The following is a 16,358-nucleotide window of genomic DNA, read 5'->3' on the forward strand; positions in this document are numbered from 1 at the left end:
ATACATACTAAAAATAATGAACGAACACATAAAATTTGTGAATTTGCATAAAAAATATTATTTTTCTTGAAACATCTATAAACTCGGGGAAAAGCGGTCCTAGTCCTTGTGTGGCAGCAGTGGGCAGGGCCTGAGTGGTGGCTGCTCTCTGGGTCTTACCTTCTGTCACCTTCCCTTCCTGGCTCAGTGTGAATTTATCATCCCTAATGAAGGGACTTTAGTATTCAGGAAGTTTGGAGAATTCATTTCCAAGAGGATTTGTGTTCTCTCCGTCTGGTAGCCTTAGAGGTGGTGAAATTGCTATGAAATTAAATAAAGTGTAGGCCCTTAATTAGAGAGCATTCCCTTTCTAGGTGGATTTTATGAATATGAGAATTAAAATGAGACTCTATCTGTAGCAAAAAAAATTGCTTCAGAATGTAGATTGAAGCCATGACCAACCATTTGTGATGTTGAAAAGATGTGATTAATTATGGAGACTGTTAATTATGTCCTGCAGAGCAAAATAATTGTGCTCTGTGACACACTTAATGCAGAATTGTCAGGAAGAAAATGCCACTTTAAAAATATACTTTTTGTGACATTTTAATGTGCCTAATTCTGAATTCTAATTGACTTATTATGAGTTGATAATTTTCCCTCTGAATTAATGCATGAAGGAGTCACAGTACTCTAATCTCATTAATAGTTGACATTGAAGTGACTTTTTTTTGTCCTACTTTTTCCTATATACTCAAGATATACAAAATTTTTCTCCTTGAATTATTAACTAAAAAACACAAAGGACTTGACGCTGTCCTTTCCTCCAAATACTACCAAACACTGTGGCCCCATGTCAGGAGCACTATTTTTCCTATGCCTTGTTTTGGGGATTAATCTGTATCATTTATTTGTACCTGGAGTACATTTCCCTTCTAAACAATACTAATCCTGGTTATGGGGAACCTATGAAATATGACGTAGTAGTCCCAAACACACTAGCAATGGTATCCATGATTGTAATGCTTAGGTTAAGATCTGCTTTTAGAGGCACAGCGCTGGGATTTGAATCCAAGCTCTGGCACTTACTAGCTGGGAGAACTTCAGCAAGTCACTTTGGGTCTCTGTGCTTCAGATTCCACATCTTAAGGTAGGGATAATATTAGCACTTACCCATGGGGTGGTTGAGAGGATTAAACGAGTTAATACGGGTGAAGCACTTAAAATAGTGCCGGCACACAGTAAAGGCCATGTGTTGACCATAGTTATTATTATCTGGTGTTGGGACAGGCAAGAATGAAGTGAGTTCAAGCCCTGTGGAGGACAAGCTGGCCTTTAAGTGGCCTTTAAGTCTAGTTTGCTTGTGTCACTGAATTTTAAAAATATTAATTAATTTGCCAGCATTTAAGAATTCCAAGGTTTTATATAGTAATATGATATATTACTATAATATAGCATTTCTTTGGAATAATTGAAAAATATGGCCATTCTCTATTCTGCTTTGATGCTTGATGACCATCCCCTAGGGCTAGGTTAAACTGATGTGCTTGTCTACATTCCTCACCACTCCTTACTACTTCCGTGGCAGCGAGGCCAGGTACTGAGTCTTGCATTCAGCTAGGAGGCTGGTTCCTAGGGACGTTTGTGATCTTTGGGCTGTAGACTCAACAAGGTAGGCTGCCATCCCAGGGAGGCAGCAGTAGGAGGGAATAGAAGACAGGACAACAAAGACATGCGACTGTAATCCAAACATACAGGAAAAGGTAGGAAAGTACAGTGGTGGCCAAGTGAGGCCCCTGTGAGGGGCAGAGCCAGCTTCCAGAGGCCTGGGTGGAATCCAAGGAGAGATGGCAGTGGGATTCAGCAGGGCGTGGGGAGTTCTTAGGCAGAGCTCCGGCCTACAGGAGCTGCCACACACTGTGGGACACTGGGTAGGGTTGTGGGCCTGGGGGAATAAAACAGAGACGGATATCTGTGGGGGGCCTTTGGTGGTGATTTAGTCTCCAGGACCTAGCGTGGCGCCTGTGGATGGAAAGACTCAGGTGTCTTCGGGGATTGCATTGGTTTGGGGTCCTGGGATCCATGACCTGGGGCAGGGATGTCTTTGAGTTCACTCCCTCTGCACAGGTCCCTGTAACAGTTTGTCAGAGGCATGAAGGAATGAACAAGCAGATGAATGAAAGGGGATCAGGTGGGTATAGGAAAGAAGGGCAAGATAAAGGATGAATTTATTTCTTCCTCTTTTGCCTGGATTTGGGGCTAACCCGGTATGAAATTGTGAAAGAGGTCAGTGGCCATCTACAACCCACAACCTCGCCTTCCTTCCTTTCATCCTAGCTCTCCCTGAATAGGTAACAGGGCCCTCACTCAGCTCAGCTCACCCCCACCCCATTACCTACTCTCCCTTGATCTGCAAATCCAGCCCTTTACTTCTCAGCCCAAGTTCCCTTTCCCTCTGCACTGGATCTTGGTTATGTGTGGTTGGAGGAAAATAAGATTACTGGATGAATATAGTCTTGTGTGCAAATGGCTAATAATCCTTCACTCTGAAAAACAATTTGTATTTTCCAAAGAAAAGTTTTACTAGCCCTCTGGTAGTCAAGGTGGTACTGGAGATTCGCTGCCTCCTCTTCTGAACCCATATCTTCTATGCAAGTGTCAAGGCAATGGCAGTTTGCTCAGGAAGTCTGGCAAGGCGGAACTGAGTGCCACACAGGGGCCGGTGCACAGGCTGCAGACATGCAAGGGGCCATTCGTGCTCCTTTGCTCCCCTTCCAAGACACATACACGACCTTGGTTGGAGTTTCTCTTTTTTCATTTTTTCTTTAAAATTATTTCTCTTTGGTGAGGTGAGACATATATAGAAAAGTACACTAAGTGTGGATATATACCTTGAATTTTCATGAAGTGCCCTTATGCACACTTTTATTGGAAATTAGTGTAGGAGTAGAATTATTGGGACATAGGGTAGCTTTATATGCCAAAATTCCATGCTGGTTTCCAAAGCAGTTGTACCAATCTGCCTTCTACCAGTAGGGTTATGGAACTTTCCATAGCTCTATGTCTTTGTCTTGATATTGTCAGCAATTTGAATTTTCTCTCTTCAGGTGGAGGTGGAAAGATATCTTGTTGTGATTTAATATGTATTTCTCTGATTAATAATGAGGATGAACACCTTTTTCTGTATTCCCTGGCTAGATATTAGATCTTTTTGTGAGTTACAAGTCTGAGTCATTCATTCCTCAGTGTACTGTTTTTCTGCCTGTTGGCTTGGAGTGTCTGTTGGTATTCAGTTGGAAGCTTTGGTTCTGTTTTTTTTTTTTTTTTTTGTACCAAGGATCGAACTCAGGACCTTGTGCTTGAGAGGCAGGTGGCAGAACCACTGAGCTAAATCCCTGGCCCCAGCTTTGGTTCTTTTTCTAGTAATCTGAGAATCTCCACTCAGTTGGATGGAGGAAGGGTGCCAAGCAAATCCTAGAGGTAAGAGCAGATTACCTCTTCCTGTGCCTGTTTTTACCCAGGTCAACTACAGGCAAAGCATCGACAAGCTGAAGTACAGCAGTGTGGCCAGCACTCCGCAGATGGTTCAAGCCAAAATCAATGCCCAGCAACTGAGCCATGTGAGTTGACCTGTGTCTGTCCAGCCCGATGTGGGGATCCAGCGATGGCTGTGAGGCCTCTGGACATCTACCCTCAAGGAGTGCACTCTATTAATGGTGACACGTTTTACTGCAGCCAGAGATAACCCCCTTTTAAAAAATATTTTATTATGGAAAATTTCAAATATTTTCAAAAAGTAGAGAGAATAACCTAATGAATGTTCATGTACCTATCACCCAGCTTCAACAACTATCAACTCCTGACCCATCTTACTTCAGCCATATGCCCACCACTTCCCCCTCCCCTATTCTTTTGAAGAAAATTCCGGTTATGATATAATTTAATCTATAAATATTTCAGTATGACTCCCTAAAAGGTAATAAAAAGTTAAGCACATTTGCATAATTTAATATATCCCCCCCCAAAATTGCAAGACTGATGTCACTTGTGTCTAAGGTCTAGGGTTGATTTCTGGGCAAATTTATTCCTCCGATGCTGCTGGATCCTTTCATCATGAATCACATGTCTGGTTAGCTCTTTTGTGTGTGTGATTTAAGATATCTTTCTTCAAGTGTGTATTTAATCATTTCTCATTGAATATCTCTCTTGCATACAGCCAGATATTCTGTACTTCCGTAAATTACAAGAATAAGCTTGTAGGGGCTGGGGCTTTAGCTCAGTGGTTCCACCACCTGCCTCGCAAGAGCAAGGTCCTGAGTTCGATCTCCGATACCAAAAAAAAAAAAAAGAATAAGCTTGTAATGGGCATGCGTGAAATAGTCACAGAGAACTTTTGCAGCGTCACAAATTTTTTTTTTTTTTTTTTTTTTTTGGTACCGGGGATCGAACTTGGGTCCTTGCGCTTGCGCAGCAGGCAGCGAAACCACTGGGCTAAATCCCCGGCCCTACAGGGTCACAAATTTGAATGAGTTGTTTTATTTTTCATTTAGCATCTTCAGTATATTAATTTTAAAACATTGCCGGGATTACAGGCTTCCTTGTAAAATGCCTTTTCCAGAAATTCTTTCCCAGTGACGGGTCTCCAGGGAAAGAGAGTATTCTCCCCGAAGTTCTCCTTCTGCCCTTACAAAAACGTAGCAGATGTGTTTTGAATCCAACAGGTGAATTACCGTGCTGATTATGAGAAAAATAAGTTGAATTACACACTGCCGCAGGACGTGCCTCAGCTGGTGAAGGCCAGGACCAATGCTGAGCTCTTCAGCGAGGTGAGCACCCACATGGGGAAATGCAGTGGGGGTTGTGTGTAGCTGTGAAAATGAAGATACCGGGATGTTCCAGCAGGTGGGAAATATTCTTTTCCTGAGCGACGTTCATCGAAGGTATCATCGTGTAGTCATTTTGAGTTTTACCATCACATGGCACACTGTGGTTCACTAAGGATGAATTGATGATAACAATTTGATTCTCATTATATGAGCACATGTATCATGTGTGTGAACACACACACAAACCCATCGCCACCACCATTATTGTCATCATCCTGGTGACTGCTAACAGTGGATTTGCTGTGCGGAGGAAATTTAAGTCTTAAGAAGAACAATCTTAATCAGCCAAGTCTCTTGGAGTCACTAGTGGCCTGTGATTAGGCTTCTTATACCAGATGAGATTTGTGCACAAGGAGAAGAAAAAAAAGAATCTAATGGTTTTTGAAAGCCGGTTCTATACTGTGATAGGTGATATGAGGTGAGATGTTACAGAGTTATAACCCCTAGAAGTATTGTAGAGACACAGTTGGTAACAAGGGCTTTGGTATCTGCTAGGCCTGGGTTCAGACGTTGCCATGACTTTTTTTTACCTGCCCGATCCTAGGTGAGCTCTTTAATTTCTCCAAGCTTTACAGGCCTGATGTGACAATTTGGAGTTACTGAGTTGGAAGCACAGGAAAGGGCTAGGAAATAGTGAGGTATTAATAATGTCAATACAGTACATCAGTGCTGCACTTTATCAGTGTAGAATTTGTTTCTGTAGACCATATCCAGTTTTCTCCCACAGCAACCCTGAGCACAGTAATATGATGTTCCTTTTGTAAATGGTAAACTGAGGCCCAAAGAGGTACTTAATTACCCCAAGTTACATGACTAGGAAATAACAGAGCACATTAGGAGCACATGGGTCCTCTTGTGTCCTGACCCATTACCATGGCCCTATGTGGCCCTGTGGCTAAGGAACTGATGCACTGTGTTAAGAATTATTACTACCAGTTTGATAATAACAACTAGGGCTCTGGGCTGTACCTAGTTGATGAAATCAACTTTGCTTTAAGGAAAAATCCTCTTCCACCTTTGGCAGGAATATTGTTCACTTGTGTTTTGTTTTTCAGGTTAAGTACAAAGAAGGCTGGGAGAGGACAAAGGGAAAAGGGTTTGAGATGAAGCTGGATGCCATGTCTCTGTTGGCCGCCAAAGCCTCCGGGGAGCTTGCTAGCAATGTAGGTTTTCTCTCATTAACTCAGAAATGCGTAAGGCCTGACTCCAGTAAAGTGTCAGTGGTCCTGCTGAAAAAAGTAATGACTGTTAACATTGTAAACATCACAATACTTTGATCTTTTTGTGGATTCGCAGAAGACTGGGAGGTGTTTTATCAGAATTGTTCTTTTGCGCTTGTTAAACCAAAGCCCCATAGATGGCAAAGTTGCTCCCTCACTCACAGTAGACTTTCGTCTTTCTCTCAAGATTAAATACAAAGAAGAATATGAAAAAACAAAAGGCAAAGCCATAGGAACTACTGACTCAAAGCTTCTGCACTCCCTGCAGGTGGCCAAAATGAGCAGTGAGGTAAATACTTTCTTCCTTCTACCCCCAGCCTCTTACTTACAGTTGTGTGACATTCAAAGTTTTCTCCGGGCCTACTTCACCAGGAACTGCTACCTTTTTTATTGACTTCTACCTGCAACTCTTCTTTCCTGGCTTGTTATTGGGTTTCTTTATTTTGCCAATGCACACTATTCTTTTAAAGCAGATGAGGAGGGTGGCTGTAAGGCTGACAGCATCTTCTGATCAAGGTGCAAATACGTTTGGCCACATTTATTTATGGCATAGATGTTCACAAGCAATTACTATGGACAAAATTCTGTATGAGGTGCTGAGGCTACAAGACCGAATACGTCATAATAAGTTCCTCCCTTAAGGAGCTTAGCTTTCCTGAGAGACTGTCCCAGTCCACTTCCTGTTGCCATAACAGAATGCCTGAGGCTGGTAACTTATAAAGAAAAAAATTTATTTTGATACACAGTTCTGGAGGCTGGAGAGTCCAATATTGAGCAGTTGCACCATGGTGAGGGCCTGTGTTACATCATAATGTAGTGGGAAAAAGTGGAAGGGCAAGAGGGTTTGGGTAAGAGATAGAACACAAGAGGTGGCCTTGCTTTATGATAAACCATTCTCATAATAACTAATCCAGTCCCCTTGGGGAAAATGAGCCCTAAGATAAATGACAACACTTCTGGAGGTCACCCATCTGGAAAAAGAAGGTCAAGTTTGAATGCAGACCAAACTTTATTATTGGGACTTTTAAAGCCTCTGCAGAAACCACAGATAAGGTGTCTCCTCCTGGAGCAGCCAGGTAAAGAGAGTTCAGACTGGTGAGAGACAGACCTGCCAGAGATGAGGTAGTATGAAACCATAGCTCCCCAGAAACACTGCCTTATAGGACCTGGGAGAGACTTTTGGTCACAGATGATGACCTTGCTCAGAATACCTCTTCCTCCCAAAAGCCTGGGTATCTTTGTTGCATTTTAACATCACTACAGCCAGAGCAGGCTCTAACTAATCAGCTTTGTTTGGTCCATGCAAGGTTGAGTACAAAAAAGGCTTTGAAGAGAGTAAGACCCACTTCCACCTGCCCATGGACATGGTCAACATCAGGCATGCTAAGAAGGCCCAAGCTCTCGCCAGCGACCTGGACTATAGGAAGAAACTGCATGAATATACCATGCTGCCTGAAGATTTGAGGACTCAGTGGGCCAAGAAAGCCTATGGACTCCAGAGCGAGGTAAGCCTCACCCAGTGCTGGCTCTTCCCATGTGTCTTGCAATTGGAAGATACAGTCTCAGAATGATTTCAACCTGTGCATGAGTCTATTACATAACTCAAAGGACTAGGAAGAACTGCTGGAAATGTGCTGGGCCCGAGGCAGAAAGGTGAGGAGGTAGAGTCAAAGCAATGGAGACTTGAGGATGGAGGAATGGGGCTCAGAGCCGTGGTGAAAGTCAGGATGTGTTGGTAGTGGTCAAGAGCAAAGGAGAAGCAAATGAAAAGGGTAAGTAAATCTTGTAATTTTAGTAGCTTGGCAAAGAAGGTCCTTTGTCAAAAAATAGGAGAAATGCTTTCCTTGGTAAGGCTGGGGTCTGTCAGCACTAAGGTAGATCATGCTGTTCTCATTACAAGGTGGGCCCAGTGGCCTTACCTCACAGGTAGAGGTCTGCCTGGCTATAGAGGAGGAGGGAGAAGTTCTTCTGGATCGACAAATCCAGGACCGAGGCTTTCCTAGCTCTGTTCACTGTGTCCTATATGCATGCATGTTGACATCTGATGAACCCTCAGTGGCTTTCTCTTGCAGCTACAGTACAAGGCTGACCTGGCATGGATGAAGGGAGTCGGGTGGCTGACTGAGGGGAGTCTCAATCTGGAACAGGCCAAGAAGGCTGGACAGCTGGTCAGCGAGGTAACCTGAGCCGAGGCCCCTGGCCTCCAGGAACTCTTAGCCTTCAAGTCACAGACTGATCTCTCCCTCTCCTCCCCCTCCCCTGTTTTGTATTTTGGATGTGATTCAAAGGGGAGTACTTACTTCATGGTTGTGTGGCTGTAACACACCCTGAAAATAACAGGAGAGGTATTTTGAAGAAGTCTACCAATTTACTTTAAGGAGCATGTGCATGCAAAGAACAACTTGGTGTAAAAAGATTGTTCGGGTTGAGCATCTTTAGTTTGAAAATGTAAAATCCAAAACACTCTCAAATCCAAAACTTTTTGAGCACCAACATGATGCCACAAATAGAAATTTCCACACCATGAAATTTTGTTTCATGCACAAAAATATTGTATAAAAGCTACCTTAAAGCTATCTGTATAAGGTGGATCTGAAACAAATGAATTTTGTGTTTGGACTTGAGTCCCATCCCCAAGATATCTCATTTTGTATAGGAAAATATTATAAAATCTGAAAAAATCTGAAATCCAAAGCACTTTTGGTCTTTTGCATTTTGGATAAGGGCTACTCAACCTGTAGTGCTTTCCTTGTGCTAGGGATACGTTATTCCTTCCAAAACAGAGTGTAATATTTTGAGGTGAGCATTCTTCTTATGCTGTGCATTAAACTCCTTGCAGACTTTGGACAAGTAACCTCCCCGACCCTTTTTTCCCTCACACAAAAACAAGAAGTTTGAACAAGATACTCCCCAAGAGCTCTGTGGGCCCAAGGCTGTTCAGCTGTTTGCACCATGGAAGGCTGGCTTTGGCAACAGACAGAGGAGGACTTTTGAAGGACATTTCGTTTGGAAGTGTGACTATTTCAGGAACTTTGTTTGGGATCTTCAACAGGGATTCTTGTTTCAGGGCCATGGAGGCTGAGTTGGCATGTCTCTTGCCAATGATAATAGTGGTGATAAAATATCCACCATTTATGGACTGATGATGATTATTCAATTACTGGTGTAGCTGAAGGACCATTTTGAGTGTGTTAATATGCATTTCTATTTATAGGTCATAATGGTCCCATGTTAGTAGGTGTATGGTTATCCTATTAATATTCCCATTTTACATATAAGGAAAGTGACTTACTTCAAGTAAGTAGTAGAACTGGGGTCTGTACTCAGCCTGTGTGGCTGAGTGTCCTATAGCTTTGGTCCCTTAGGCAATATTGTGTCCCCAAAACATGTTTTGTAATTTATTCTTGTCTTTCCACCGTATTCACCCTTCTCTCAGACAAAGACACATTTAGAACTAGAATACAGTATGAAATAAGGAGGGTAGAGACAAAAGAAAAACTATTTGGGGTTCCTATTACCTAGCTTCTTTGAGACTAGCTGAAATTCAGGTGGTGCCAGAAGAACCCCATGTGCCTTGGATAGATAGGAGAGCACTGGGCTGGAGGAGGCAAGGCTGCAGTTGTCCTTCAGCCTCAGAAATGTCAGTTTCTGTCTCATTTTTTGTGTTACCTACTAATTCTGAAGCTCCTTGAGGGCTGGGAGGAGTTTATCTCCTTCCCCTTCTTTATGTGGCAAAATGGATTCTCGGCTCCTCTAATAAGTATTTATAATTTGACCAATGCAGAGTCTAGGATGACTGGGAATTTCCAACAATGGAGGAGCCATGTGACTTTCTTTCTCAGTAAGTGAAGGAATTACCCTATTCAACACAATGGAAGTAGGAAGGAAATTAGAAGTCATTTTAGAGTGTTTTATTTAGAACTTTTTTTTTCTAATTTGAAGTTTCCAGTGTTCTGATCACGGTTTGGGGCATGGTTGGTGTTTATAACACTCATGTTGATGGCACTGGGAGTTTCGGTGACCCCAGACTGTGAGCTCCTCTCTGATCTCCCTACCACATAGTACCATTGCTTCAGAGACCCACCCTCAGCAGCCAGCAGCCCATCACCTTTGGCAACCCCAACAGAAAAGCTAGAGATTCGAACCTTCGGGAAAGACAGGAAGTCCCTGTGGTGGGACAGAATTAGCACATCTGGATATCTGCCAACTAACTTGTACCTCTGAGTCAAGGACACAACGAGATCAAGACTTCAGTGATCTGGGAAATGAGAAACTGTGAGGGTGGATCCTACCTGACCTCGGGCCTTCTGTCTGAGGCTCCTGGTCCTCTTTCCTTAGAGCAGATGCTTCCCAGATAAAGTCGTAGTGCAACCGTAGACAGTGGTGGTGGTGAAGAACTGAGCACACATGGCTAGACTTGGCTTGCACAGAAAGCACGGCATTGAAGTTCCTGTTCACCCCGGAGTACAACAGCTTCTATCGTCTGCATTGTATGGTTGAAAAAAGGGAAGCTCAGGGCCCAGAGCTTAGGTGATGTGCTCAATGCCATGGAGCTAGAGGAGAGATCTGAACCTCAGTCTCTGCAGTTGTAAAGTCCAAGTTTTCTCCACCTAACTTTCCTATGTTGGATCTATATTTATAAAGTGAAAATACCCCATTGTGCACAGTAAAATATGGGATTTGCTGAGAGGAAAAATTAAAGTTCCTGCTCAGTCATAGGAATGAAAACAAGCTCAAAGAGCAGGCTGCCTCAGAGCTGAGTGGCTCTGTTCAAGCTGCAGGAACATCTAGAACATTCTCCCAAGGAAGTGCCTGGGCCACAGGAAGTGTGTGCATCTTCACATTTGTAAGGTTGGTAGGAGGTGGCCCAGTCCTAATGATGTGGGCCCTTTCCTTTGGGAACAGAAAAGCTACCGGCAGAGAGCAGATGAGCAGAAGTTCACCAGTGTGCCCAACAGCTCCCAGATGGAACACGCCAAGAAGAGCCAGGAGCTACAGAGCGGGGTGAGTCCTGGGCTGCCCTCTGTCCACCAAGCTGCTGTGTCATGAGCCTGGGAATGTCCACGCACAACAGCAGGTGCTGCCTAGCCATGATCCAGGAACCAGAGAGCCTTCCCCTTAAATAAACTGGGCCCAGCTTCCCGAAGGCTTCCAGGTTGTTTCTGGGAACTGGACACCAGGCCTTCCTGCTTTACCCATCCACTTCTCTCCCAGTTACTAGAGGTAATTGCAGAGCTAACCTTATTCCTTTTCTGTTTTCAGTATTTCTTAATTCCTTCTTTCTTCTTTGCTTTCTTCTCTCTCATCAAAGACTCTATAATTTTGGAGCCAGTAGAGAGTTATCTTAGAGAAAGATGATGTTTCCCAGCGAGGATGAGTGGAGGTCATGCTTATTTGAGCTCAAATATGAGAGGCTGAGCAATGAGCTGCCATGTGCATTATTTACAGATTAGTGGCCAACACCAAGCCAGTGCCCTTCTTCCTATAAGCTTGCCTGGCCCTCCCTAGCTTTCCATCCTAAGGTCCAGGTATACCTTACAAAAACGGTGCTTTCAATATAACTCAGGATCAGCAGAAAGCTACTGTTTGATGCAGGGACTGGAAAAGACAAAGAGTAAGTGTGCTAAGTTTTCCATGGGGCAGGAGTTCCTTACTGTCTTTTTGATCACTGCTTGCTCCCTGGTGTCAGCACCTCCCAGGGCCCTAAGGCTGATTATAGACGTGCAGGAGGCAGAGTGAGCATCTTATCTGTGCCACGTGGGAGCCCTCTGGTGGGCTGTTTTTTAATGACTGTAGATGGCAGTAGCTTGGGAGGGTCAAGGGCATCTCAAGGAAAAGATGTCAAAACAGATACCTTGGAGAGGTTTTCAGATTGGCTCCTGACCTTAATTAAACTTGGTTTATTGTATTCTGTCACCTAGTGGCTGAGATATGTGTGTGTGTGTGTGTGTGTATACAATTGTTTTAATTGTTATTTATGTGTTACAGTGTTTTAATTTGATCCATATATACAATGTGTAATGATCAAATCAGTATAATTAGCCTTCCTATCTCTTCAAATATTATTGTTTCAATGTGTTGGAAATGTTCAAGCTCTTTTCCTCTAGTTATTTTGAAATGTGTAATAGATTGTTTCAGACTGTAGTGGCCCTATTGTGCTACCCAGCATAGAATACCTTCTCCTCAGCAGGATCTTGGTTCCTAGTACCCACCCTCTTTCTGTTTTCCCTCCTCCCCACTGTTGTTCAGCCTCTAGTGACCTCTATTCTATTTTCTACTTCTATGTGATCAACTTTTCTGGATTCTACAAAGAAGTAAGATCACATAGCATTTATCTCCCTGTGTGTGGCTTATTTTGCTTAATGTCCCCCGGTTTCATCCCTGTTGCTGCAGTTGCAATGGCCCTCCCATCCCTGGCCCTTCCCAGCTCCTCACCCAATACCCTCTCCCAACAGGTGGCCTACAAGGCAGGACACAAGCATTCTCTCCACCAGTACTGCATCAGCAAAGATGAGCCTCTCTTCCTCCAGGCCCAAGCCAATGCTGCCCAGCTCAGTGAGGTACCAGAAGGTGGAGTGGGCAGCTGTGGGCTCTGTTCCCCTGTGCAGATCTGTATCCACTTGTTATCAAGCCCACATGGCACATTGGTAGTGCCAGCTGGGGTTCCCTACATGTGGTCATTCTAAAACCAGCTCTAAACCCAGCAGGTCTGGTTCCTTATCAGTGCTTAAGGGTAGTGGGGACAATGTTCCTAGCAGTGATCTGTGGAGGACTCGAGCTGCCTGAAGAGATGGTGGGGTCAGAGGGGATGGTTATTCCAGGGCTCTGATCTGAGTGATTCCAGAGGGAAGCAAGAACGCAGACAAGGCTCCAAACTGCCTGGGTTTCACCCTCGGTTCTGCCACTTAGCAGGTGTGTGGCCTGGGCCAAGCTCTTGACTCTCAGATTTTCTGTTAGTAAAGTGAGGCTGACCCTAGCCCTTCCTGGCTGGGCTGTCAGGGCCTGCATCAAGTGAATATGCAGAAAGCCCTGGAGGCGTGTGCTCTGGAGTAGCTATTCAGTGTGAAAGCACCGAAGTCCCATCTGCCCCTCCCTGTCCAAGGAGGGGCTGTTGTTGGCTCTTCCTACTCAGCAACTAGGTCTTTGGGGTCCTGATCTGGGAACAGGTAGGGAGGAGAACTGCAGGGAGAAACAGAAGCTGAATTGATTCACACCCAGAAAGGAAAGGGGGCTTCCAGAAGAAAGATCTTGAAACCTGGAGGTAGGGGCAGCAGAGGGAGTGGGAGGGTCCAGGAAAGGCCCGGCCCTGGAGGCGGTGGGGTGGGGCAGGAACCAGGAGGAGAGCAGCTAGAGCTCTGCCGCTGGGAGCTGTGGACAGTGAGGGCTCTGCGCAGACGCTGAATGGAGCAGGGCTGCTCTTCCTTCAGCATGGCTTTGAGGCCTCCACAAAGACTCCAGTGTTTTCCAAGGCTTCTGGAATTTAATTTCTGCTTCTGTTGAGTGAATCCTTATTGTTAAGAGTCTTATTCATCAGTGGTATTGAGCTACATGAATCTAGGGTTCTCAGTTTTTAGGGAGGAATATATTCACAGTTTCCCTCCTAGAAAGGTCATTATAGGGTCTAGAGAAACTCTCTCCCATGAGGTAATCTCTTCCCTCCAAAATCCTCCTAGAAACTGTACAAGAGCAGCTGGGAGAACCAGAAGGCAAAAGGCTTTGAGCTGCGTCTCGACTCCCTGACCTTCCTGACGGCCAAAGCCAAGAGGGACCTGGCCAGTGAGGTGAGTCAGTCCCCAGCTTGCTAGAGAGACCATGGAAACCTGCTGCTTTATAAATGGGAGAGTCTTTCAGCATCTGGGCTGATGCTTTATCTCCCCAAAGTTAGGGGGTTTTACCTGCAAAATTGGGATAATAACAATTACCTCACAACAAGATACTCATGCCAGTGCCTAGCATGTTACTTGCCACGCACTAATTTTCAGTAAGTGGTAAATGTTATTAGTAGCAAGACTAATAATCCAAGGGGCTGGGGATTTAGCTCAGTGGTTCCGCCGCCTGCTGTGCAAGCGCAAGGACCCAAGTTCGATCCCCAGTACCAAAAAAAAAAAAAATGAAAAAGAATCCAAGAGCTTTACTTTACTGATAAACTGATGCCCAGAGATGTATTCTGACTTTCCGTCAGGACCTGTGCACAGTTAAGAGCAGGGCTCAGGTGTCAGGCCTGGGCTAGTAGTTGTTATTTTGGGCAAATTGTTTAACATTTCAGTGTCTCATTTAGCTTGCTAGTCAACCAGTAATTGCAAACTGGTTATGAGGAAAGGAGATGAATTGACATATATGAAGTGTTGTAGAATTCAGCGCAGCCTGTCAGGAGTCTGATGGGAGGTGCGGAGTTTGGGCCATATTGTACGTCAAACTGCTTCCTACGTTGAGAAAGTCTTGCTTCAAAAAACAACACAAAAGCAACGAAATCATAAGAATAATACTCGCCGAACCAGCGGCTTAGTAATGTGGTGGATTTTTATTCGGACCTCAGCTCCTGACGGTGTAGTTAGCTGGTGGCACTTTACAAACCACTCTGCGGATATACTTTGAGCGGACCAGGCTTGCCCCTGTCTGGCTTATAACCGGTGTGGTGGCAGATATTGTTGCCGTCACTGGGAGAGATGAGAGAAAAGCCCGAGTCGCCCAAGGACCACGATCAGGATAATGTTGAAAATAATGCCACACAGTGGCAGCATGTCATAGTTTTCAAAGCATTTCCGCATTTATTCTTTCTTCTGGCTCTTAATGCTCTTGGCTTAGTGTTTCATTTTTCTGTTTTGTCCTCCCCCCAGGCAGCATGCTCCTTTTACTCCCCATACCCTACGATACTCTACGAGCTCTTTTCTTGAACAGCAATTGTATTTTGGATATTCTGTGTCTCTTTCACTGCATGACTGGTTTTTATTTGCAATGTTGTCACTATTATCTAAAAAGGTAGTAAGAAGGCTTTCATGGAAAACAATAGGCCATTTAAAAGTAAATCAGGAGCCCGGGATTTAGCTCAGTGGTTCCGCCGCCTGCCTCGCAAGTGCAAGGTCCTGAGCTCAATCCCTGGTACCAAAGAAATAAAAAATAAATAAATAAAAGTAAATCAGGAGTTACCTCAGACAGAGAAGAAATAGAATCAAACTAGAAAATTCGTAGAAATTTGTTTCTCAAGCTGAGCCTTCAGTTGGTGCAGCCAAGGTGAAAAGGGAATTAATGGGCAATCATTTTATTTTGCTGATTGATGAAAAGAAATATATCAGTGGTTCAAACTAATCCTAATAGGATTCTGGCAGGGGGCTTCACTTTTAACTCTCCAGACTGCAGCTTGAAGCTTAGCAGCCCCTTCAGGAGATTCTCATGTACTGATGCTCTGTTCCTGCTCTTTAGGTGAAGTACAAAGAAGATTATGAAAGATCCAGAGGAAAACTCATTGGGACAAAGGATGTACAGGGAGATTCACAAATGAGCCACTCGCTGCAAATGTCCAAGCTGCAGAGCAACCTAGAGTACAAGAAGAGCTTTGAGGACACCAAGTCCCAGTGCCACATCTCCCTGGACATGATCCACCTTGTGCATGCCCGAAAGGCTCAGCACTTAGCCACCGACATAGGCTACAGGACGGTGCCCCACCAGTTCACAGCTCTGCCCTCTGACATGAAGGTGGAGTGGGCCAAGAAGGCATACGGCTTACAGAGTGAAGTAAGCTAAGTGTGTATGCACATGTGTGTGCACATGTATGTATACACATCGTGCTAGAGCTGGCACAAGTCTTTCTCCGAGCCCTTTGAGACAACAGTTTACATTAATGGATGCCTGTTTCTGGACCCCTAATGGAAACACTAGCTTCTGAGTGGTCTCACTTTTATTCAAACTATGTCCATTTTAAATTCTATAGTAACAATCAGAATATCATAGAGCTACTTCTTCCTTCTTGGAATTCTTATCTACAGTATGTTTCCTAGGTTACTTTTTATTTCTGGGGGGCTACGTTTGTGACATTCCCAGCTGTGGGAGAGCATGGCTGGTAATTCCCCATTTTTTGGAATGAGCCACTCTCTCGCCCTTAAAAACCTCTTTCTCCTTATGTCCCCCCATCCCCTGTTTCTCTTTCCTTCCTATCCTCAGTGGGTTCTTGTACAAGAATGTGGGTGAATGGAAAAGGCAGGTCACCTGCAGCCAGACAGTTACACACAAGTGTGCATGCCCATGTGTGTGTGGGTATGTGTACTGACATCCCTTC

General features: G+C 44.3%; 1 protein-coding gene across 13 annotated transcripts in view; it reads left to right on the top strand.

Moving 5' to 3' along the window:
- Positions 1-16,358, top strand: part of Nrap (nebulin related anchoring protein) — a 68,121-nt gene that overhangs the window by 22,459 nt on the left and 29,304 nt on the right. For 12 of the 13 annotated variants that reach the window (XM_087185272.1, XM_087185280.1, XM_087185281.1 and 9 more), the window contains 10 exons: positions 3,501-3,599; positions 4,701-4,805; positions 5,921-6,028; positions 6,273-6,374; positions 7,393-7,590; positions 8,158-8,262; positions 10,991-11,089; positions 12,541-12,645; positions 13,759-13,866; positions 15,506-15,817. In XM_087185272.1, the coding sequence (XP_087041398.1) occupies positions 3,501-3,599; positions 4,701-4,805; positions 5,921-6,028; positions 6,273-6,374; positions 7,393-7,590; positions 8,158-8,262; positions 10,991-11,089; positions 12,541-12,645; positions 13,759-13,866; positions 15,506-15,817 (1,341 nt within the window). The remainder of the gene's footprint in view (positions 1-3,500; positions 3,600-4,700; positions 4,806-5,920; positions 6,029-6,272; positions 6,375-7,392; positions 7,591-8,157; positions 8,263-10,990; positions 11,090-12,540; positions 12,646-13,758; positions 13,867-15,505; positions 15,818-16,358) is intronic. The other variant, XM_087185274.1, reaches the window with a different exon arrangement.

The sequence above is a fragment of the Heterocephalus glaber genome, unplaced genomic scaffold (genome assembly GCF_053883595.1).
Source record: "Heterocephalus glaber isolate CG9 unplaced genomic scaffold, H.glaber_assembly_v1.0 deba00001497, whole genome shotgun sequence".
NCBI lineage: Eukaryota > Metazoa > Chordata > Mammalia > Rodentia > Bathyergidae > Heterocephalus > Heterocephalus glaber.